The following is a 22,817-nucleotide window of genomic DNA, read 5'->3' as shown; positions in this document are numbered from 1 at the left end:
AAACTCCATGATTACTAGAGAAGCGTTTGTGCCATGGCAGGCAGGGCAGCCATGGTTCAAAACACAATTCTGGATGGCGGAACAAATGCAGCCACATCCTGCAGCATAGAAATGTGTGCTCGGGTGACAGCAGGAAAAGCAGCCACGTCAAGCTGTCGTGCATTGGCTGTGCAGTACAGGGACCATGAGTCGGTGACTGGTAGTTGCAGTATGGTGCCGGTTATACCCGTCAGACCTTGTGCTCTAAGAATTGATGGTTTCAATACCTAAGTGGTGACAGTTTTTGAAGTTCACAAACTCCACTCCTGCAGGGTAATGTCAAATGGCAGTGTTACTTGATTTATAAATAAAATAGTTGTTAGATCTGCTTTTCAAAAGTAGTTTGTTTGTAGATGTTAATGTTGTCCAAATTCTTGCTTCTCCATGTAGTCCTGTTCTTGTTAAAATAACTATCCTAGACCAGTTCTTACAATCTGATCTGTTAGTAAATAATTTTGCAGGCACTTGATTAGATTTTTAGTAACTGACCATGACGAGGTATTCTCATGAAAGTTCTCCAGCTATTGTAACTCTAGGTAGGAAATTATGGATCAGCAAAACTGTAGTATCCTACTGGAATAAATCACTCCACAGAGTAACATCCCTGTGGTCATGCAACTGTCTTTGCCTTTCGTAAGTGTTCCAGCACTCCACAGATTAACTGCACTGAGTTGTGGACCCCATTAATAGAGGGAGAGAGGGGTACGTGTTTGCTGGGGCATCACCTTGTCACTGCCAGTGTTGTATGGCCCGTTAAGAAATAAAATGACCTGAGTTTGAACAACTGGGATGAGATGTCTGAATGTAAAACTCTCAGTGAAATGTAGCTTTTGTGTTTCTGTTTGGATGACTGTGAATCACTGCAGTAGCACCAAATTGTGCTTATTTAACAGCTCTTCAGCTGTCAGACTTAATACAACATTAAACTAGAAGGATTTAAGTGGTACTGCTGCCCTGTATGTGATGGGCTTGTATCTGATGTGTGTTCAGTCCTTTTAGCACTCAACCAAGGGGAAAGCAGTTTGTCTGTGTGATGGTTTTCTAAAAAAAGTAAGTCTTCCACAGCACAGAGCAAGCGTATTTATTTCTTTGCCAGTGTGTCGTATTTAGCCTGTCTCATGCAATATGTCAAGTACCTACTGCGCTTTTATCAAGTTATAAGTTATCAAGGTACCAGTTGATAAGGGTTGGTTCTTCTTTACTTGAACCCCAGATGGAGTCCTCAAAAAATGGCTCTTGCAGTCCTGCTTTTAGTTGTACAGGTAAGGATCATGCTAAGTTGTTAACTTCATATGCAATAGCCTGCAGCAAGTTGTTCACTTCTGTGGTCAGCACTCAGTAGACAATTACACTTCGCCAAATTGGACATCCATAGCTTTCAGTTTGTCTCCATACAACACTCTTCCCCTGGATCACTTTACCTTTTCTTTTCTGATTTTCTTTGATTTGTTAAGGGAGAATCCTGATGACAGTGAAACATTTATAACTCGAAACTGTAGGTAAGTAGCCTCTTACATTTCTTGTCTTCAGCAAGTTCATTGCTCATATGTCTTAAAAGTCCACATGTATTTTCTTTAATTATTATTATTCTCTTCTAAACTCAAATAATTGTTCAGTATTGGGTTTATTGATTCAAGGCTGCTTCCCAATTTTCTCTTTTTCTCAGGGAAAATTAAAATATCCTTAGACATGCTACCTCTCATTTTCAGTGGAGAATTATTTTCCACCTGTTTGTCCTTTCTAGAGCTTCCTGCTTGTGCTCTGCAGATCTTCCCAATTTAAAACCATCTGTTCAGCCATTGTTAACTCTTCGCTTCAAACCTGAAAACTTCAATGTGGAATGAGCAATTCTGACATTTTCACATGCAATCTTATTAGCAAAGTGTTATGTTCATGCTGGGACGTTGTTAGGAGTAGAGAGCAATGTCTTCATATAGGTGTGTTTTTTGTGAGACAGCAGACTTGAGGATCATTAAGTAAAAATCCAGAATCTGGAAAGCAAAATTTAAATCAGTTAACTGTTATGGTATTGTGGGCACACATACCATATCCATAAGGAATCCAGGTCTTCTCAGTAATGCAGAAGTTATTTTTGATGTGAAATTGTTATCTTTCCTCAAGTTCTATTAGCTTTTGTGTCTGTGGTGACAGTGTTGTTGCAGATTGTTGGGCTGGGTTATTTTTTTTCCTGCCCACACTGTTTTTTCTTCTTCCAGACTAGCAGAGGCAGTTTGAACATACTCATGCTGACCCAGAAGATCATAAGAATAGATAAATTTTCCCGGTGTCGAAAATGGAACATACATTTCTTTTGCATTTCCATACCACTTTTTTGATTGGAACCGATTTTTTTAGTGTGTTTCTTTCTGCTAATAGACAGTGAATGAATTTGGCAGTCAGGGTACATGTTCAGCACCAGTGGGCTTTTTCAAAACATATCAGATTTTTTTTTTAATGAGGATTTTAAAGCAGGGAAATAAGCCATCCTAGCTATGAGGCTGTTTTCGGTCAAATTAATCAAAGGGATCTTTTAATATACAACCAACGGCTGCGCTCTTTCTCGTATCCCACTTTTCCACTGTGATCCTTTGGGTGGTTCAGGAGGCAGAGGAAATAGGTGATGATGAAAGAGATGATGCTAGAATTGCTGGAAACAAAAAACCCCACTGTTCATGAGGGCTAGAGGCCGTTCTTTCTGGTAGCAGAAAAAGTAGTTCCGCACCTCCCCCTTGGTAACTTGTGTTTGTCAGACTGGCAGTTGAGTAATTCACAGACCAGAATAATTATCATCTGCGTTACTGTAAGTGATTGTCTGAAGACATACATGAGATAAGATTTGCAGGGAAAAATAATCTTTTATTAAAACAACCAATACAGCTGGAAAAACCAGACAGGCGGAGAGGCACACATGCATTTTACTTTCCTTACTGCTCTGTTTCTTGAAGGCTGACTTCTGCACTCTGTTTTGGAAGACCAGCCATTGCTCAAGTGCGTTTTGGGAATATTAATTGCGGGACTTCATTAGGCTCTCCCTGATAGCAAGTAACTTTTATAAATGTACAGCACTACCATAATCTAGTGGCTGTATTAGGTCTTGGACATAGGATATTGTAGGTAATTTATCTTATTTAAAAGGAATTTAACTCGGATGCTCTGGTAAAGCTGCCTCTTAGAGATGGACGCATTTAGGTAAACAGCAGAGGGTCCTAAAGGCTGCAGGATGCTTTTGATTGCCAAGAACTGACTTTTGGCTTAGAGACTGCTTCACTGAAGCAGTGTTAGTGTTTCCACGCATTTTACTTCTCTTTTGTTGTCATTCAGGTATTCACTGAATACATATGCTTCTGTTGGAAAACAAGTAGCTGAGTAAATAGGTTAAGTGAAGTTGACATGATTTGCAATAGAATGATCTAAATGATCATGATCTACAACAGAGTGCACTAACAATATTTTAATATTGTTACTGAATCATAGTTATGGTTTTACAAGCCCTTTACCTCAAACTCTAGGTAATTGCTAAAATAAACAAAACAGGAGGCTAAAAAAGGAAGCATGAAAAGAATCTGAATCAAGGAAATAGAGCAACAAAATAACGTTTTTTTCGCAATGTGCCTTGCTAAAGCCATTTTTGATAATCTGAATCAAAATAGTAAACAGGTGAACACATTTAAGGTATAATGGAAAGGGAAAAGCTGCGCAAGGTTGGCAAGCCCTTGCTTTTGCAGTCTGTGTGGTTTCTTCATTTGCAGAATCATATTCACTGTGAACAAAGGCTTCCTGATTGTCATATGAACTTGACTAGAAAGCTCTCCTGCAGCTAAAGAGATATCAAATATTAATATTCGTGCTTGTGTAGCCAAAGGTGTGTGTATTGAATAGGTCTTGAGTCTGGATGTAGCTACAGCCTCTTGTAAAAGCCAAATGCAATTTAAAAATTACAGTGATAAATCAGTGTGATGTGTTTTGTCAATAACTGATGCTACGTAAAATCAGATACAACCTCTGAGTCTGAGATAAAAGATTAAGCCAGATGAGGCAGAGGAAATTGTATTTACTAAGGAAGGAAATATCTTAGTGGGTTTTGTTTTTTTTTTTTTTTAATTCAGCGTAGGAGGCAGCAGGAGGTTTTGTGTGTTAAAGAGACATACACACATAGACATAGATTGTTGACCCTGTAATTTGAACACAGAGCACTGCAGGGTATCCTGAGCTGTTGTTTAATGAATGAGTTAAAAGAAAGTTGTGGTTTGTGTCCCAGCAGAGGTAGATGCTGTTGTGCAAGCCTTGCAGTATGTAATGCATCAGAACAGTTTCTTCTTTCAGTTTGGATAAATAATGGCCATAGAAGTAAGTGCCTGGAGAACAGTGAACAGTGTCTGTTCTTCCCATAATTACACACAGGTTCCCCAGTGGGTTTGACGCGACCAGATTTTTAATAACTGGGCCTTATGCTTGGCTTCCGGCTTTTAAAATAAGGCTGCAGCAGCAGGACACATGTGACATTTTATCTTTTGGAAGACATGGGAACCAGAGGGGAGTTCACTGCTTGTCAGGAGGTTCTCCCTTCACCTTCCCAGCCAAAAAATTGCTCAAGCAGCAATATGTAAATATTGGGTGCTCATCTGGTGATCTTTCCATTTACCTGTTGGCTTTTATGCACACTAGCTGTTAAGGTTTGAAGTTTTTATGATTCCCCACAAGCTCTGTCTTTTTAAAAATGAGATTGTCGCTCTTCCTGTAGCGTAACCATGGAAACAGACAGGGAACCCTTAAAGAAAGTGATCGAACATGCTGTGCTAATTAATCCTACCCTTCAGTTTTCCTTTAGTTGAATGATGTGGTTAAATAAATTTTGCATGAGTAAGCATATTTGGATGTGCAAAGGGTATAAAATATGTAGCATATTTTTTTGCAGAATGATATTTTGGGGGGGGGGGGAAACCCAACCAAAACCAAACCCAACAATCCAAATCCCAAACTGGTAGCTCATCTATTCGCATCTGGAGCATCAAAACAAGAAATGCAGTATCTTGTTGGTGTTTCATATATACATATACTTCGATACCATTATTTTAAAACTGTAATTATATCTGAATAATTAGGTTGTATTTTCATGCCTTAAGTGTGAAGGGAGACATTTGCATTAATTTTGAGTCTTCAAGTGAAAGTGTTCATAAATGCAAATGCCTTCTTTATGCAGGGCATTAGTCAAAAAAGGGGGGCAAACTTTTCTCCCTCCCTGAGAGAAAGCAGTTCCTCCAAGGCGTTAGCCTAATTCAGGTCCTTTCAGTTCTGCACAGAGGGAGTGACTGACTGAAAGCGGCACTGTGCCAAGTTTTCCTCTGCCAAATTTTAGCCTTTGTGATTATTTCCCTCAGTTGTTCCCTCCTGCTTTCCGTTTGGCTATTTAGTTTCCACAGTAGTGTCTGTGCCCAGCTAGGAAACCAGTTGGCCACAACTTAAAACATATGGCCTTTACCCACAAACCTCTTAATGCCGGTGATGCTTTCTGATGTCAGTGTATGGCTTCAACTTGCTCTTACAGATGAAGGGTCTCTTTATAACTTTATCCATTCCGGTAGTGGTCCTCTTATAAATGAGAAACCAGATGGAGCAGCTAACCTTGAAGGAGGCTTTCAAGGTGTTCTGGGAGTGAAGAGTGGATAAAAGAAAAACATTTAGTTCTCCAACTGGGTGGGATTAGCCAAAAACTGCCATCCTTTGAAAATCGGATAGATTTTGGTTAACTTGGACCAGATTAGAGGTGGAAGAGATATAGAAGCAGTGGGCTGAGGAAACAGGGTGGGCAGCAGTCTCAGCAGGATGGGAGGGCTGGTTCTATGTTGAATGGTCACACGGAAGGAAGAAAAGTATACTTGGGCTGGGTATAGCACTTGCAAAGCTCCATCTTGGCCAGTAAAGTGGCAGAAACTGGTAGGTAAGCATGGATATTGTAATATTTGCAGTATGATTTCTGGTGTGGCAAGTTGCGTACATGTCCCTCCCTACATGGAAGATTTCCTGAGTGTATGGATCAAAGGCTTTGTGTCATAGTGAGCTGAGTTCATTTTTTGCCCCACAAGGTCTAAATTTTTTTTTTACAGTTTTTCTCAAATCACGTGATGTTGCTGGCTTCCTAAAAAATGTCTTTTACCTGCCTGCCTATGCCTTTTCTCCTATCAAAGCGAGGTAGAAGATTAGAGAGGAAATAGCGTGCAACCAAATTCAGTCTTCCTCAGGCAAGACTAAAGGGAGGCTTGGGCAGGCAAAGAAGGGTGAGGGGATTCACCATCCAGGTTTCTCAAATCCTTCCATTCTATTTATTTAGCTTAATAATAGTAGGTGTGTATCCACAAATGCAGAGGCTACTCTTTCAGTTTAGTCATGTGGGATATAGGTGCTCAGAAACTCAGACTTGCTAATGTTTCCTTGGACTAGGGATAAGAACTATTCACCAGTTGGAGTGTTTGGTGGTTTATGATCTCTTAAAAGCAAAACATCAATCTGGAGGCTGAGGCACTGCAAAGCATGTGATGTGACCTCTCCTCTGACCTCTTTAGCGCTCTGCTGCAGGGGCCAACCCTGAGTTGTCTGTGTGAGCCAAACTGGTAGCCAGGTGCAGAAACGGAAGAGAGATGGAAGTCTGAAAACTAAAACTGGTTATTAATATTTGGAATGGAATTTTTTTTAGAAGAAATTCTGGCATACAAGTCAAATTATTCCCCTACATTGGTCTAATTGCTATAATCAGCTGATAATGCAATCTACTGGCAAGATTTGCCATCATTACTATGGAGATGTATTCACTGAGATTAACTGTTCTTAAATAGCTTCTCCAGTGTATTACGAATAAAGGTGCAAAGGACTCTTACCTGTACTCTCTGTGAATCCTCATGTTGCATAGTTCTTTCTGAGTATATGACTCTGCCTTTTGGTTTCTGTAAGGTGTAAGATATGACGTTCTGTTTTAGCAATTTCATTTATTTTGTGAAAGGGAAATCAGGAGTTCTTTGTTTAGAAGCACACATTGCTGAATTCCATTACTTGTGCGTGCCCAGTGTTCCTAGCTAGAAAACCAATGGTCTTAGGACATTAACTCAGAGCAGATTACTTGGGAAAGGTGTTTGCAGGCACGTGATGGGAACAGTCGTCATAGCCCTGAAAGTCTTTTTTTCCTTTTCCTAGAGGAGAGAGGCTTCTGTAGAACTGTTAGAAAAATATGCTCTTTAGCTGAATTCCATTACTTGTGCGTGCCCAGTGTTCCTAGCTAGAAAACCAATGGTCTTAGGACATTAACTCAGAGCAGATTACTTGGGAAAGGTGTTTGCAGGCACGTGATGGGAACAGTCGTCATAGCCCTGAAAGTCTTTTTTTCCTTTTCCTAGAGGAGAGAGGCTTCTGTAGAACTGTTAGAAAAATATGCTCTTTACTGCTCTTCTTAGCTTAGGAGAGTCTCTCCCAAAATCTTTCCAATTTTACATGAGATAGATTATGGTTGTGTAGTAATGTGAATTATTTTAAATTACTGACAAGCTTAAAAGACAATTGTTGTAAATAGTTTATCTTTAGAAGGCCACAGATGTCATTGAGATGATTTCTGCTTCCAAGGTTGGTACACTGCCAATATACGTTTGTTGAGAGAGAAGAATTTTGCACATACTATTTTCTGGTGTATTAATGCAGTATTAATATTTATTTGAATGGTAATGTGTAAGTCTGCCTACTGCTTTCAAATATAAACTTGAATAAGCAAGCTAGGGCTTGCAGTGTAAACTGTGGAAAGTTTCCTTAGGCTTCCCTAAAAAAAAAAATCTCATCTCTGGCACTATTTTCTGGGAGTTCTCTTTTCATTTCCTTTTCTAAATAACACTGAAATGAAAGCTAATCGATGCCTAAGGATGAACAGTTAATGGGAATGTAAATCTTTATTTGTTTTTCATTTAGGTATGCCACAGTATATCTTTGCATCTCTCCTAGGCCTGTGGTTGTCGTTATGAAAAGTGTGATTTATTATTACTTCGTAATATTCACAGCTCTGTTAAGCCAGGTACTAAATGATAGATGCCACCACGTTCTTTCATTAAGTAACGTATTGTAATACTAGAAGAAAAAACTGCTTGCAACATGCCATCATTTTATGTGATGTGTGGTCATGTATCCTTTTAGGATCATAACTGTACAGCAAACTGTTTGTTTTGTTTGCATTAGTTTATTTGTATTTACCCCACAGGCCTTGCCAGAGCAAAATCAGTTCCCAGCCATACGTATTCCAATGAAGTTGTAACCCTATGGTACAGGCCTCCAGATGTCCTTCTGGGATCAACAGAATATTCCACTTGCCTTGATATGTGGTAAGTATAGCATTTTTACACTAGACGTGACGTAGGTGCTTTAGCTCTGATTTTCTTTAGACATGTAAAACGAGATAAAACGTGATGTGCATAGAGAGATTGTTGGTACAGGTTAAAATACTTGAGTGTACCAGTCTGTGTGGTTCACTCAGTATCTCCCTGAAGGAATCCTCTCCTGCCACCCCACCAGTTGGCACCTGGTACCTGTTTGTTGATGCACCTTTAGAAGAGCTGTTGATGCTTTGCAAGAGACTGGGTTGTGGTTGCTTGACTTTCATAGTCTTAATGTGGTGCTCAGGGTATGATACTTCTTCTGCAGAAGATGGTCTTTCACCATGCCCAGCCATAGCAAGGACAAAACCATGATTCTCTGGATGTGAGGATACAGCCTCAGTTCCTGATCTGCTATACTTGTTAGCCGTAAATCAGTGTGTGACATATCACTTAATAGTTTTCTTCTAAACCTACAGATTTTGTTTAAACCTGCAGGTTTGAAAGGGAAGTTTGATGTGTACAGTATATAGTGTCTTACTCCTTTTTGATAATGTCGTTTAGTCCTGTGTTGAACAAAGAATGTGTTTGGGTTTATCACTGTTAGAAACCAAAAAGGAGGTTCTTTCTTTATCCCTGTAGTTTTTGAGGTCACAGGATTTCTGTAGTATGTACAAATTCTGTAATTAATCAGAGCTTCAACTGTGCTAGTAGAAGAAATGTATGTTGATTTAAGAAAATGTGGAAAAAAAATATTTTTCCTTACGAAGAAAATCTTATGCTGTGGAAAATGTTAATTTTTTTTTTGTGTACATGTAATTTATGTTTTAATATACAGCTCATTTCATTTGGAAAAAAAAAACCAACTGAGCAAGTTTCAGAAAAATATAATGTTTTTTTAATACAGGCAACATAAATTTAGAATTATGATTATGTTAAAATCGAGAGGTAACTGTAAGATAAGGTAAAAAGGACCATATGTTTTTGTACAGCAGGTGAATATTTGTCAAGCTAATCTTGCAATGTAGTACTGAAACTGATGACCTAGCAAGAATATTTTTTGCTGAGGAAGGGAACTAAGCATGACTGGACTGTGTTTAGTTGTGTAGCTGAGATCAGAGAATGTGGGATGAAAAGCTACATTTTCCTGAAAATCTCTTCTCGTTTTTCCCTGTAGCATTGGTAAGTCTTGACTCCAGGGGCAGAAGTTAGAGGCTGTAGGACTGCTTCATTTGAAGGGGTTACAGAGTATAAATACTTGAATATCTAATACTGAAGAGAGTGTTTAATATAACTGGGCCTCTGGCTGCAGTAGTTCCTTCACCTGTAATGGTAGGTGAACCAAGAGGCTGGAAAAGGGAGGGTGAACAAACATCTCCAAATGTGAACGTTGTGATATTGCAACTGCACTAGAGAGACAAAGACAGCATCATCTGTATCAGCTATCTCCTTTTCTTCAGACCATTCTCCAGCTCACATATCTAAAATTATTTCCCCTTGTGTCTCAGCTTCTCATGTATCCTGAAACTGTCCTGTTTTCCCAAAGATGAGGTTCAAGCTGATGTCTTCACAGACTGTATGCAATCTCTGCATCCCATCTGCTCCTGACGTTTTGTAGTCACCTCTTTTCCCAGATACACCACTGACACTCCCGGCAAGAAGCTCAACTTGCTTGGGGTGAGGCAGGACAGCTGCATCAGGGGGTGGAAATAGCTGGGACACATAAATAGTGCTTTCTGCTCATCATCTTACAGTTCAGTCCACATGTGTTCAGTTCTTGAGAGTTCCACATTTTTGTGTACATGTGCACGTATGTGCCTCAATTTGTGAAGTACAAAGAGAACGAGAGAATATGTGGAAACCACCAAAGAAAAATTTTTAATGCTTTAATAGAGCAAACAAACTGCTCAAGAAATCCTCTACAATGCTTTTAGTCAAAAGAGACATTGGAGATTTTTTTTTTTTAACATTAACCAGTTAAAAAAATTATTGCAATTTGAAATGATTTGTTTTGTTGTGATCCCCTCCCCCAAACTGAACAAAGGATTTTAAAATATTTTTGGTTCTCATTGAAACTTATCCCACAAAGAAAAATGATTCACTCAAAAGTTTAATAGCTCCTAACATGGGATACTTTAACATTCTTCCCAATAATGATTTTAGTAAATGAGCTGTTAAAAAGTATAGTCAAATTATGTGGTTCTACTGTGATAGAGATCAAATTAAACCATGCAGCTTATAGAAGCATTTTAAATCTATTATGATTGTAGACTGAGCATTCCCTTCATAATCATATGTTTATAGCCAAATTACATGAACAGCAGGGAAGATCAAGGAAGGACTTAAAATGCCACTCCAGCAATCCAGGTCATGTTTTTGCCAGGACTTGTATAATGATGCAAGAGTATTGAGGAAGAACACAATAATTACACCCTTAGTGATAACAATAAATGCTGTCCTCAGGTACAAAGCATTTCATCTAGGTCTAAAAAAGATCTGGTTGTTCAGGGATAGAGGTGCTGAGTTTTGTTTCAAATGAAAAATGACGTCATACTGCTCTTGTACTAGATTTACAGCACTTTTACATTTTTGCTGCCCTGTACAAACTGGAGAACTATGAGAAGCTTAGGAAAAAAGCCCTTGTAATACAGCTTCTTTCACATGGCAGCAGTTTATGTAGAGGCTCAGCTACTGCCACATCAGAAATCAGATTAGAGCAAATATATGTTGTGACAGAAGAGCTTTAGGTTTTTACTTCTCTGCTTTGCTGGGTTGTCTGAGAGACAGCACTTGTAGTTTAATTGTGAGAGGAGTAGTTGCATGTTAAGGACATGCAAGCTTATTTGGCACATGTAACGGTGAGCTCTGCAGGCTTGGGGCTTTATTTAAACAACAGTTGTACATAGCTGGGCCATAATTACATTAAAACCACTTAGTGACTTCCCAGAGTGGGAGGAAGGGAGACGTGGAGAAACCCACCTCCCATCAGGTTCCAAGGTAATGCGGTAATTTGTTATCAAAAGTGTGTTTGTAGCATTAGCATTTTTCTGCAATTACTGGCATTATGTCCTTATGGCAGATAGTGTGTGCTCTCATGTGGCCTTATTGATTCAGAGCTACGTGATGCCAAAACTAGGCAGCCACTTCGCTTAATATTTAAATAATGTTGAGGTAGAAAGCACAGCTGTTTCTTCCATTCAGTAAAAAAAATAAAGACACAGGACTCTTGCTATAGCCATGATAAATGACATTTCATGGTAGTTCCCAAGGAACGGAAAGTGGGGCTCCTACTGAGTAGAAAACCAGCTGCATGCAAAAGGAGTCCAAATATTAACCGCTGGACAGTGGCTGGGAAGCAGGTGGCAGAGGCTGCGGGCTCTTTTTACACTTCATTTGCCGATGCAGGGCATTAGGATGGTAACTAAAAGCTAATGATCCACATGCAGTTTTACATTCTCCTGCATTCTATTTTTTTTTTTTTTTTAAATAGCCACTGGCAATAAAATAATATTAATGAAGACATACATGCATTAAGGGTGTCAGACTGGTGATGGAAATCAATGCAGTGGGCTTTGTGATTTACTGCTGACAGCATTTGATACAGCAGCATTGTGTGAATATATTATACTACCCATGACTGCATCAAAGAGTTGTGATAACCTTTGATTTACTTTTTTTTTTTTCTTTTTCCCCCTCTTGATGAGGACTTACTAGTAGCTAGGAAAATGGCTTTTCATTGCCTCTGGTGTAACTTGTCCTAATCCTCGAGTTTTACAGTCCTTTGAAAGTCAATGCAAGGAAAATAACCTTCAATACATAAAGGGTTTATGAATTACTAAAACCCATATATAAGTAATACAAAGCATAGGGGGGAAAAAAATCCCAAAGTGAACCTATTGTATTTGTTTTTTACAAGAAGAATATAGTATTAGTAAATGAAGCAATTTAGACAGGTTATTAAATCATTTTTGATTTTAGTAATGCATGTACTGCTACAGCTGGGTTGCTTACATCAGGAAGTCACTAGGGATATTTTATTTTGAAGTGCAGCTGGCTTAAAACTGTGTTTGCTAACAGCTGGCGATTTTTCTGCATATCATGTTGTTTTGCTGTTAAAAAATACACTCTTATTCACAGTTCAGATAACCTAAGAATTTGAGCCATGATAGATTTTTAAAATCACTTTTATTAACTAATGTCAGCTATGTTTAGTGCTGCAGAAGAAATCACTTAAAACTAGGCCAGTCACATGTTATGAAATGGCTTATTAAATCACTGTTATTTAACTTTGTAACATCTGGATTGATATACATGATTTCATTTCTGATCTTACTTTAGGGAAAGTTCTTCATGTGGAATTTTTCTGTGTATCCTATTGTTAGAAAAATGAATGGTATTTTTCAGGAACACACCACTTTCCACACATAGCCTGCTCCAAGTGCAGATTTGAGTCCTCACTGTAATTCCATGCATGCTTTCATGATTATTTGACCAAAGGAGACCTATGACATTAATTAAAATATTTATTAAATAAAAATGGGTCTTGTCTTGGACACAGGTGCACCAAATTGTGTTTTTACACAGGGGACATTATAAAAGCATCTTTAACCTGTATCTGCTATAACCAGTTTGCAGGAAAAGAAGTCCAAGAGCAGGAGTCCCAGTACGACCTGAAGAAATACTGCTTAGGGCCCAAGAGAGAAAGAAGTGTAGGGTAAATTAGTTCTTTTCCCTTCATGTTATTTATGGTTATCACTTCCACTCCAAAGAAATGCTGATCTCTAAGATTAGTATATTAATGTGAGGATATTGCAATAACAGTCAAGGTAGTGTTAATTAAACTTCTCTATTTGTCAGTAAGTTCTTCAAAAGTTTTTTCGGCTGAATTAGCTTTTGACTGGAAATTTTCATAGGGTCAAATGCATAGAAACACTGTGTGTGAGGAAACCATCTTGGCCTGTAGGTTTTAAGTTCCTGTCTAAAAACAACTCCATTTGGAACATCAGATTTACTATCAGTCTTCCACTGCTAGAAATATGTTTCATGTGTGTCAGAAAAGTAGCTTATAAAGGTATCTGGATCCAGAAAAGAAAACCAGGAAGAACATGTTCAACAGGAAAATGTCTTACGGCAAAATGTTGCTCAAGTTTTAAGATTCTTTTGTTGAGTTTTTTTTTACATTCTGCTTTTACAGAACAAGTAAGTTTAATAGTTTATTGCAAAAAAGGATCATGTACATTTTAATCCTCCGTGAAGATGCTGTTTCTTAATGTAGAAACTGAGCACTGGTACCGAGGGTTTGGTTGCAAAACAAGTATCTGGAGCTTTGATTTCCAGTGACACAGGCAAGAAGATGAGCACTTATTACAATTGCTTCAAGACTGACTAAAGAAATACTTTGTACTATCATACTTTCAAGTAAATTATTTTTGATTCATTGCATCTGCTTTCTGCAGAAATGTTGATGTTGTTCTTTGTCAGCATGGAAGGGAAATTTTGCTTCACTCATTACTTCTCATGTGAGAACTATGATCGGTTTGCCTTACTGCCCCTGTTCTTTGGTCAGACTGTAACTCCAATCGTATGTTACTTTTCACGTATCAAAGTGGAGTGGTCATGAAAGACAAATTCCAACCAAGTTCAGCATCTGCGGGTATTCTGGCAGTGTGCCACTTCAGAACTTAGTCAGATTTTGGTCAGTTAAGGAGACAAAATTCCCTTGCTTTTCTTTCCTTTCCCCCCATATTTGTTTTTGTAGTTCTGTTCGTAAGCAGGATCATACGAGAATGTGACTTTTTTCCTTAATAAATCAGACAAGATAGAAAAATCTCTATGCCCTTCCAACATGTTGCATTTATACTGGATTTTATGGAAGAGGTTCCAGTATTACGTCTTGGTGACAAATCCATAAAAAAACAAGGAGTTAGGTTTTGGGAGGGGTAGATGTTTTTTTCTTTTTTAATTCTGATATATTTAGCAGTACAAACTGCATGTAGTTTTGGAAATTTGCACGAATACTCTGCATTTCCGAAATCTCATCAGGTGAATTGCTGGAAGCAGTTGATTTTCATAAAAGCCTTCCACCTCTGAAGCCAAAACCTGCCTGGTAAAAACAGGCTTCATGACCTGATAGAAACCTTCTGTGCAGATCCAGCGTAGGTCTTCACTGTGAAGAACATGCTGAACGTTATCACCTGCACTGAGCCTGCTAGAATGCAGATCTGTTCATGGCATGAAGTTCAACAGTTTAAAATGTATATAGTAAGCATATAGGCTCTCTATAATCTTGATTTAAGTATAAGATCAAGCTTAATCTCTTCTGGATCCATTGAGGAAAAAACAGAATATTAACTGGAGGAAACAACCCTAATAAATTTTATAGATTATGTCTCACCGACCCTTTTATGTGGTGTTGTTGTGTGGTGTTTTGGTTTTTTGTTTTGTTTTGGGGGGGTGGTTTGTTTGTTTGTTTGTTTTCCCAGTATTTACACATAGGCTGGAGAGTCCTCTGGTTGCAATAAGGATCTTTGTTACCCACAGACAGGAATGTGAATTCTTTAACCAAAAATATAAAACCAACCCACTTGTAAGCAAGTTAATTTTAAGGGAATACCCTCTTGGATTACAAAGGCTCTGCAGACCCAAAAAAAAAAAAAAAGGGCAGTTTCCCGAGGCATCTAACTTCATCTTTACAGGCTCATTTACTATGTCAGTTTAAATGCAAGAGTAACTCATTTAGCTGTGCTATTAACTCTTACTCTCTATAAGGCTGTACGGTGGCAGCCAGAGTCCCAGGGAATTGAGCGGGACAATAGAAGAGCAATATTCGATGGTAGGGCCACATATGGTCTCATCAGTACATCAATGGGTTTAGTCACGCTCTTTGTCATCGGAGGGTGAGCCACCCATTTCAACATCAAATGGCTGTCACTTTTACTTTGCAAGGTTATCTTATGCCATTCCATTGGAAAGATCTCTGAACAAAATCACAACATTTGGCTCATTTATTCAAAATCAGAAGTCTTATTAAGAGAGCAGGAAAATCTGAATCGAATACACTGAAATACGTGAGGCTAATGTTCTTTTGTCCCAAGTTATTTCTCAAGTGCTGCCTGAAAATGGCATTGCATGCTGAGTGTGCACAAATGCTACATAAATAACATACCCTTGGAGATGCATGCACATTAAATCCAAGTTAATTGGTTGTATTTCATATTTTAAGACGTAATCTTTGTGTCATAGAAACTAGAGATGGGAGTGATCTCTGAGATCATCTTATCCACCCTACTGTTAATGCAAGCCTGTTCCCTGAAGAATATTCTGAAGCGTTTCAGCTTGTCTAGGTTTACGCAAGTGTAACTGTGGAGCTTCAAGTCCATTGGGAGCCTGGGGTATAGCACAACTGTTAAGGGTTTTTCTCTAGCACTCACCCTAAAACTTTTATTTCCTAAAGGCATTCTGCTATTTCTCATTACACTATCTTGGATTTACCTACGGTTCTGGGAACCATTAAAATCCTAATCAGTTCTTCCTTCTCCTTCATAAATTTAAATACAGAGTTACCACGTTCTGCCTGTCTCCTGTGTTTTCTTGTAGCCAAGAATGACATTGTTCTCCTAATTTTTTCTTACAAACCACTTCTGGCAAAAAAAATATTTTTTTTTGCTTTGCTAAGAAATCTCTCTAACCTGTTAAATAATTAGTTTATGATGTCTACAAAAACAAGACTAAATTTCAGGGCCTTGTAGAGGCTTTACTTCTTTTCATGTTCAGTGTCTGTGCACTTGGAATTTGTGATACAGGGATCCTATTATATACTCAGTTTCCACTTGTGGTGAGCCTAAAATTCACTGATGCCACTAAGGCATCTAAAATACCATCCAGCGATCTTGAAGCCTCTGTGTGCCATTATGGCCTTTTGGCTGTTTCCTATCAGTTCGTTGTCATACTTTTTTTTAACTATTATTTTCTCTCTTTTTTGTTTTTTTTTTCTTTACTAATGACTTAATCTTCTATTTCTGTGGACATCCTCTTCAGTGTGCTGAACACTATAAGCCTTGAAACCAAGCATAAGCTTAATTTTCAACTGGGCCAAAGGGAACAGCAGTCCTCCAGCACAAACCTTAAAGATTGTTTATGTTTCTCAGTGATTTTAATAAAACTTTGATTTTTATATTAGTTGTATATTTAACTCCAGTACTCTTTCATTTCAGCTTGTGACTCATGGGAGTGCTAGGTTACACAAGAGTTCAAGACATGTAATAGGGTGGTTCTTTCCAAACAGGAATTTTTTCTTCAGTAGCAGTGTTTGCAGTTCTTGATTTTTGGCTCATACTTGTGTCAGACCCACTAAAAGTGGAAAATTTTGTGAATAGATTATGTGAAACAATATAAAATTTGGCAAAATCTTCCTGTGGCCTTTATGGCATTTCTGTTCAAACCGCTAGCTGAAGTTTCTGCAGATAGCAGTAAGTGCCCTCAAATGATACACTGGTTTCATCAAATGCCTGTTTTCTGGTTGCAAGAATAGAACTCTAATCCTGTTTTCTTTAGTCTAAATTCAATTGTTTTATTTTTCATCTTGAATAAATGGCTTCTGACTGAAATCTTGACTTTTTCCTTGCCTGAGATCCTGATAGTGTTTATAAGTATTTGACTAAGATACATTGTGCCTGTCTGTGCCTAATGAAGCACTAACCAGACTAAATGATGAATGGCAGTTTAATCAATTCAGTTCATTCGGAAAACAGCAGAAGCATATGGAACATAAATTTTAACCTCTCTTTTACAAACACCTGAATTATTCCAAAATTGGACCAGAAATGTGTTTTCTGAATTTTTCTTTCACTTCTTAATGCCTAAGTAGAAACTTTGCTTTAATATATATGTTTTGAGAAGTAGAATTAGAAAAGAGTGATGTATGTTTAATTTTCTTATACAGGAAATTTGACTATCAGCTCTCATTGTCCTGGAATGTAAAACTATTTCATTTTACATCCGTAATCAGAGGGGACTAAAGCATGGGTTGTCTGCTGATAATCTTAGTTAAGTGGTATCTATAAATACTCAGCCTCGGTCTTAATGAAAAGATGGAATCTATTTTCATTCAGTTGTTTTATTCTAGAACCACTTCCTCACCAATATATGCACACATATGCTTAAAATTAAACGCTGCTTTCTGAATGCATCAACACGATGCATAAGCATTGAAAAGGTATGTAATTACTGCATTCCAAATAATTTACTTCTAAAACCAAAGTTGAATTCGAGGTTATTGCTCGGGTTTTCTGACTCAGAAGCACAACTCTCAGTTTCAGGGAGAGGTGGTATTGTAGTTAGTTTTGCAAATTCTTGGTTTGTTTTGATATGTTTTGCTACTGAACTGGCATTTTTTTTTTTTGTGTGGAGCGTTTTTTGAGTGGTTACTTACACAGATGTGGCTATACAGCATACGTAGGTGTTAACATCTGGAAGTTGTGAAAACTGTATGTAAAGAAAAATGTATGTAGAAAAATGTAATTGAACAAGTTGAAATAGAATTCTGCATCCTATTGGTAGCCGGGGGGGGGTGTTTTCTCCTGAAATTATTTTTGCTGATGGAGCAAGCAACTCTTAAGCTCTCTTCACCAATAAAAGATGCAAATGCAAGTTTGTAATCTGTTTTGCTTTTCAGTCGCAGGAGTTCAGGTCATCTGGCATCTCAGTTAGAGTCACAGAAACTTTCAGCAACTTTTGGGAATCTGTTCTTTTTCCTGTAGTTAGTATGTCTCAGGTATTTCCCCCCCCAATGATTTCCCAGTACTTCTGCCAGTGGCTTAACTGAGTGGGATGAAGAGGATTCATGTGAAGTACTTTTTGTGAGAGACCAGGGACAGGAGCTGTAATGAGGTGACTGTCACAGTAGGGAGAGGAGGGAGCCTGTGACTGCTCAGCTCATCCCTGCAAATCCCAGGCAGACCTTCTGGGCGATTTGGTCAGGACCAGAGATAAGGGCTTTGGGCTTCCTTCTTATGCTGCAGGAGGGGGAGAAGAATGCCCAAACAAGCCCATCCCAGAAGTCATCTGCATTTGGGCAGTAGTTTAGTTCAGTGGCTGTGAGCAGCCACATCTTCTCTTCCTTTTTATTCATTTTTTTTTCCGGTTTCTCTTCCCATGCTAAACCCTTCTGGTGTCCCTCCATGTTGCAGTCCTGTCCCCATTCAGCTTCTCCCAAGTGTACTCTCACTGCCTTTCCCACATCCCCAGAATTGATGTGGGAGCATGAGTATGCTGCTTGGGAAGCACTCTTACAGAGAGCAGCTGCTGTGCCCTTATTGGTCTCAAGAGTGACCGTCCGTATTCCTGCTACCTCTGCACTTGCCTTCAGACACCTCAGAAATGTTCATGCATATACCTTGGTTTTAGTAAATGCATGTGCTTATCCTTCAGCCTGGTGTTGATTTTTAAAAATAAATAAGTATTATTCAAATGCTGGTGATGGATACAAAAGAATTGTCTTTCTAATGTTGCATACTTTCCTTTTTTTTTTTTTTCTTTTTTCCCTCTGTAGGGGAGTGGGTTGTATCTTTGTAGAAATGATTCAAGGGGTCGCTGCTTTTCCAGGAATGAAAGACATTCAAGATCAACTTGAAAGGATATTTCTGGTGAGTTCTTTATTGCTGAAGTAATGTGCAAAACAAAGGTTTGACTGATAAATGTTCATATATTTCCTTGTGTCAGGAATTAAATTATTGATAGAGCCAAGGATCAGATGCCTGATCCACAAGCTAGATACAGTTTACTTTATATATTCTTGAGGACTGTGTAATTTCACATTCTAATGTTTTCATTTAATATTTTTAAAGAAATCTGCAGAAAGGTTTTTATACAATTGTGGAAAAAAAGCTTTTCAAATGTAGGACAATGGAAATCCATCCAGTTTGTTATCCTTACTTTGCAAGTGATCAAAAACAATGACTCTGGTGCTCTATTAATATTAACCAATATCGTGATGTCAATGGCAAGTGTTTTTTGTGAGATAGACATGTAAATGAAGAGTAAGATAGGAAATGTAGTGAGAAACAGAACTGGAAATCAGAAAACATGCTTACGCTCAAGAATATCTAACTACTGCCTCTGCAGCCTGGTTGGGCCCTTCATAAGTATATGGGTAGCTTGTAGGCACTGATGACACATCCACATTGGGAGTGAAGTATGTCCAGCATAAACCATCATTTACACATGTTTATTTCCAGAGTTGTGTGTTTGGTGTGTGAGTTTTGGTGTTTGTTTGTTTTTGTTTTTAAACTTGCTCTTTCTCCTGTGGTGCTCTGGGTTTGGCAGTTCCCTTTCAAAAGGCTCAGGAACAACTTTTTTTGATTCTGTTTACTCTGATGCCTGCTGGGGGCTGCACTGTTGTGGAGTGGATTTATTCAGGGCAGCCACTGCTCATACTAACCAAAGTGGCTCCTGGTCATGTGGGGTGGCTACCCATTGCAAGAGCAGCAATCTCCGTTTTCCTTCTGACCACAGATTTAGAAGGGAAGCATGAGCAATACCCATGCTTCTAAAGGTTATTTTGTTAGTAGCTATTTATTGCAACTGCAGAGGATTTATTTGGGATTCTTTTCTGTCCATTGGGAAGTGAAAGTCCTTCATAATGTGTTTGTAAGATTTACGTTCTTTGTTTTGCTCAGACTTTTTTTTACTGTGTCTCTTGTGTTGGGACATGAGGCAATTTAGCAACTGCTTTTAGGAGTGACTCAAAAAATATCTCTAAAAACAGTGTTTGATTGTGAGATAAAAATATCTAATTTTCTGTGAAGTATTTTGTTATTCTTGGCTAATACCCTTAAAGTTCTGTGCTGTGGAAAAATAACAGTGCTGCAACATACACAAGGAGCAGCAGTTCTGAGCAGTTCCTGTGACATGTCTAATTGCTTCATTTGTTCACTAGTTTTTGTATTTGAAGCTAGCAACTTCTGGGCCAGTTTCAGGGGTTTGTTTTCTTAAATTATTATGCTTCTCATTTATTGGGATGAAACTTCCTCATTTATAGAATGTGAAATTTTGAAAACAATAAATTCCTATTTGAGGCTTCATTTCCTTTATTGTGGTAAAATTTTAGTGAATGTTTTTGCTATGTAAATTATGTATGCTTCTAGCACCAGAGATCTCTGCTCCCTTTTTAATGAAGCCTTTTTACACTATATTGTTTGAGATTGTTTGATAAAGTAAAAAAGTGATAGTGATAGGTATGTCATATAAACCTATTTTTATATGCCTTTTGTAAACCATTTGCAAACCTTTTGCATATTCCCATCTTCTTTTCTCTTCCCTATCCTTGCAATTATTAGTGTGTTAAAATGCCAAGATAAATACACCCCAAGATGAATTTTGAGGCCTGCCAATTTTTTAGTTAAATTTTGTTTTAAAACTGCAGCTGCAAATATTGGGAACTCTTGAAATAACAAAGAATAATTTATTGATAATGTGTCTTTAATTTGATCTTTTACAAACCTTCAATTGAAAAGATGAAATTTTTGACTGGATAGTTTTATGGTCCATTGTAAATCAGAGTTACTTTTTGAATCTCAGTTAATTAGGCTTTCTAATAATGTCTAGTTATCCTTAGCTAAATAGTTTCAGTTAGTGACTTCCTAATGTACTCTAAGCATCATTAAGAACGTAAGGTACCTATTGAAAAGTTATGAGAAACAGGATTATTCTTGTTTGGCTTTGTATTTGAACAGAAGGATTAAATTCATTCATTCTCCAGTGAATCATGTATAGTGTGGTAGTTAATAGCGCTGAAGTGCAAAATTAATCAGGTTGTTACACCAGATAACTAATACAATTAATTCCCACACAGTGAGCACTTACACAGCTGTGAAAGAAACAGCCCAACCAATAAAAGACTTTGTGGAAAAGTCTTCCCATAGTTCACGTTTTCAACATCCGCAGTGATGGTTTTCTTGTAATAAAAGGATAGTCTTCTGAAAATGGTTTAGGGTTGAGTCCACCTTCACACTAATCGTTTTGTTCTACAGGTCTCTTCTAAAACACACAACTTGCAGCAAAAGGTGTCGTATGTGTTATTAGTCATAGCTACACATATATAGCATGCAAGAGTCCAAATTGCAGCTTGGGGCATGTAGGGAATCAGTTACATTGTAGTAGGAAAGTCACCAAATGCTAAGAATAGTAGTCAGGAAAAAGTACAAAATTTATTGTGAATAACAGTAGAATTCTTAGATGGCTGTTTGATTTCCTATTGTATAAATTCCCATTGTTATGTAAATGCAATTAAAATATGTTTCATGTATGCTCTTTCAGTGGTTATCAAGTGGAAGTCAAAGAGAGATTCTCTAGATGCTTTTGCGTCTCTCTTCCATTTCCATTCTTCACATGCCTACATAGCAGGAGTAAATGCAACTCAGCACAGCACACATGTTTCTTCATCTGCATTGGTGAGCTCCCCTCTCAGTCTTCTCTTCTTCAGGCTAAACAGACCCACGTCTCTCAGCCTTTCCTCATAAGGGAGATGTTCCAATCCTCTAATCATCTTTGTGGCCCTTCTCTGGACTCTCTCCAGTAGTTCCCCATCTTTCCTGAAGTGGGGAGCCCAGAACTGGACACAGTACTCCAGATGCAGCCTCACCAGGGCACGTTAGAGAGGGAGGATGATCTTCCTCCACCCTCTGGCCATGCTCTTCTTAATGCACCCACGGATACCGTTGGCCTTCTTGGCCATGAGTGCACAATGCTGGCTCATGGTTAACTTGCTGTCTGCCAGAACTCCCAGGGCCTTCTCTGCAGAGCTGCTTTCCAGTGGGTCAGCCCCCAGCCTGTATTGGTGCCTGGGGTTATTCCTCCCCAGGTGCAGGAGTCTACACTTGCCCTTGTTGATCCTCATGAGGTTCCGCTCCGCCCAACTCTCTGGCCTGTCCAGGTCTTGCTGAACAGCAGCACAGCCTTCTGGCATATCAGCCACTCCTCCCAGCTTCGTATCATCAGCAAACTTGCTGAGGGTTCACTACGTTCCTTCATCCAGGTCACTGATGATGATGTTTAACAGGATTGGACCCAGTACTGACCCCTGAGGAACCCCACTAGCCACAGGCTTCCAGCTAGACTCTGCGCTGCCGATTACAACCCTCTGAGTTGTGCCATTCAGCCTGTTCTCAATCCACCTCACTGTCAACTCATCTAACCCACACTTCCTAAGCTTACCTATGAGAATGTTATGGGAGTCAGTGTCAGAAGCCTTGCTGAAGTCGAGGTAGACAACATCCACTGCTCTCCCCTCATCCACCCAGCTAGTCATGCCATCGTAGAAAGCTACCAGGGTCTGTTCTCAGAATTGGACCAGCACTTAGACATGTTGATGAATGAGCAAGCTACAAGTTGTCATTGTCACACTTTGGATCTGATAATACGGATTCTTTTTCCCACCTA

General features: G+C 38.6%; 1 protein-coding gene across 1 annotated transcript in view; it reads left to right on the top strand.

The window, feature by feature from the left end:
• Positions 1-19,024, top strand: part of CDK14 (cyclin-dependent kinase 14) — a gene marked incomplete at both ends in the record, with an annotated part of 97,848 nt that extends 78,824 nt beyond the window's left edge. The window contains 2 exons of the mRNA XM_010147768.1: positions 8,270-8,390; positions 18,931-19,024. Of these exons, the coding sequence (XP_010146070.1) occupies positions 8,270-8,390; positions 18,931-19,024 (215 nt within the window). The remainder of the gene's footprint in view (positions 1-8,269; positions 8,391-18,930) is intronic.
• Positions 19,025-22,817: the final 3,793 nt, after the last annotated feature.

Source organism: Eurypyga helias, unplaced genomic scaffold (genome assembly GCF_000690775.1).
Source record: "Eurypyga helias isolate BGI_N326 unplaced genomic scaffold, ASM69077v1 scaffold22212, whole genome shotgun sequence".
NCBI classification, from domain to species: Eukaryota; Metazoa; Chordata; class Aves; order Eurypygiformes; family Eurypygidae; genus Eurypyga; species Eurypyga helias.
This window is presented reverse-complemented; position numbering and strand designations above follow the sequence as displayed.